The sequence below is a fragment of the Oryzias melastigma genome, unplaced genomic scaffold, assembly GCF_002922805.2.
Source record: "Oryzias melastigma strain HK-1 unplaced genomic scaffold, ASM292280v2 sc01230, whole genome shotgun sequence".
Classification (NCBI taxonomy): Eukaryota; Metazoa; Chordata; class Actinopteri; order Beloniformes; family Adrianichthyidae; genus Oryzias; species Oryzias melastigma.
In genome coordinates, this window is record NW_023417814.1 from 9,164 (window position 1) to 11,547 (window position 2,384).

The 2,384-nt window shown below is 49.7% G+C and overlaps 1 protein-coding gene across 1 annotated transcript; it reads right to left on the reverse strand.

The window, feature by feature from the left end:
- Positions 1 to 621: 621 nt before the first annotated feature.
- LOC112140414 lies at positions 622 to 2,380 on the reverse strand (the record flags this gene model as incomplete). The annotated part of the gene is made up of 4 exons (XM_024263355.2): positions 622 to 1,945; positions 2,024 to 2,093; positions 2,175 to 2,268; positions 2,344 to 2,380. Coding segments are annotated over 4 exons (960 nt in total), but the record flags the coding sequence as incomplete, so codon positions are not given.
- Between the last annotated feature and the right edge of the window lie 4 nt (positions 2,381 to 2,384).

Genomic DNA, 2,384 nt, shown 5'->3' on the forward strand with positions numbered 1-2,384 from the left:
AATTCAGATTTTCTCCAAAGGTTTGTAAACGTACGACTGTAAACACATTTTAGATCCTTAGAGTATCCTTAGAGCTTCTCAATAGTCGATTAGTCGATTACAATTGAAATAGTCAATTAGTCGTTGACTATTGAAGTAGTCAGTCAGTCAGTGACTATTTCTATTGTCGATTAGTAAACGACTATTTAATAGTTGATAAGTCGTCGGCTGTTTTAATAGTTGACGACTTATTGATAATTAAATAGTCAATAAGTCACTGACTAATCAATTATTAAATTAGACTTCGACTAATCAATAGTTGATTAGTTGTTGACTATTTAAATATTCGAACAATCGTTGACAAACCAATAGTCGATTAGTCGACGACTGTTTCAATGTTTGACGACTCGACTCTTGAAACAGTTGATGAGTCGTCGACTCATTGTGGGAGTCCTAGTTTAGACTAAAACGTGTTTGTGGTTTTAAATCAATTTAATATTTGAAAGAAATTAAAGCATCTTAGGAGCGGATCCTGGTGAATGATTTGTGCTCATGTTTTTCCCTGAAACAAACATCTCCATGAACCAAACGGACCCATTAGAACCGCCCTCTGAAGGACAATAAAGAAACGGACTCCTCAGCTGGATTGTAAAGATTTAATCACCCACGAGGTCGTTCAAAGGAGAAGAAGGACTTCCAAACCGCACAGCCAAAGCCTGACATACCTGGGGAGGTAACATCACGAGCTACAACAGCGAGGAGGAGGAGGAAGCGGAGGAGGAGGAGGCGTGACGTCACATGAAGGACACGTCAAACGTGTGAGCGCTTAAAGCCACGGTCAGCTGCTGTCTCTACAGCTGATCTTTGAAACAAACGCTGAAAATGTCACAACAATGCGGTGATTACGAGCGAAACAAGCAATTAGACGGATAAACCTCCTGGAGATCCGTCTGAGAATGAACCTCCTGGAGATCCGTCTGAGAATAAACCTCCTGGAGATCCGTCTGAGAATGAACCTCCTGGAGATCCGTTCATCCGTGTCTGCAGTCGGATGATCGTCAGTCACTTCTATTCTGATCGAGGCAACATAAATTATAAATTCTACTCTGGAGGTTCATGCTGGCGTCTTTGAACGTCTTTATCCAAGAGTCCATCAGTGATCAAAAGCCAAACAAAAAAACGTGATGTTTGTTGTCATGACGACAAATCACTTCACAGTGAAATTTAGCACAGAGTCCACGTATCCGCTTCCAACCAGCGGCGTGCATGGTCCTTCGCTGGATTCAGTCCCGGAAGGCTTTCCTTTTCTGCAAACCTTCCATTCCGCATCACGGAGCTGCTTCTCCTTACAGGAGGGGTCAGCCGAGGGGCGGAGCTTCTGCAGCAGCACCGTGGTGTCACTGTTCACCTCTGCGACCCTGCTGTAGTCGCTTGCCATGCTGATCTGCTGGATCTGAGCATCCCGGCACGGCAGGACCGGCTCTTTCTCCAGGAGGATGTCCTCGCCGCTCACGCCTTTCACTCGGCTGTAGTTGTCCGAGGGGACCTCCGGCGCCCCGCCGTCCTCGGGTGTGGGGATGTCCACGTAGCTGGTGGGAGGGGGGCACTGCATGGCGCTCCTGCAGGCGGCGTCTTTGCTCACCGGGTTCACACTTTGAGGCTCAGGCGGGAGCAGTAGCGGCTCCACGGCGGTCCCGCTGTCCCCCGACCGAGACGATCTGGTGTCGAAGAGCGGATCCTCCCTGCCGTCTTCGGCCTTTTCCACATCCTGGCTCTTGGAGGTGAAGAGGAAGCCGTTGGGGATGATCAGGCTCCTCACCTTCTCCGACAGGAAGTCATCAGACAGCAGCCAGCCCCGGCTCTCCGACACGCTGATGAACTCCTCGATCTCCTCCGTCCTCGCCTTCATGTTCACCAGCTTCTGGTTCCCAAACAGCGCGCTGACCACATCCTCAGACCTCCCACTCTAGAGGAAGGAGTTCAGAACATCCACAGTGACCGAGCAGCTCTGAACGTGCTGGAGAACGTCTGAAAACTCTGTTACCTTGAGAAGTTTAGGGTCGACTCCGATGATCTTTGGACCAGGAACGGGAGGGAGGAGGCACTGCTTCACCCTGAGGAACAGCAGGTCATCAGCTGCACGTTTAGAAGTCTCTATCGACTTATAAAGAGTCCAAAAAGCATCAGGGTCTTACGAATTCCTCCTTACAACCAGAGCACAGATGGCAGTCAGCAGTGGAATCAAGGAGACCAGTATCAGGACCCACAGCAGTTTGTCCTTCTGAGAATCTGGAGGTTACAGACACGTTTTAGAGCGCGCCGGCGTCTCCGGCGGCCACTTCACCAGGAGCTACGTGGACCTACTGATGGGGATCTTGATGGAGGCGGCGGGGCTCCACTCGCTC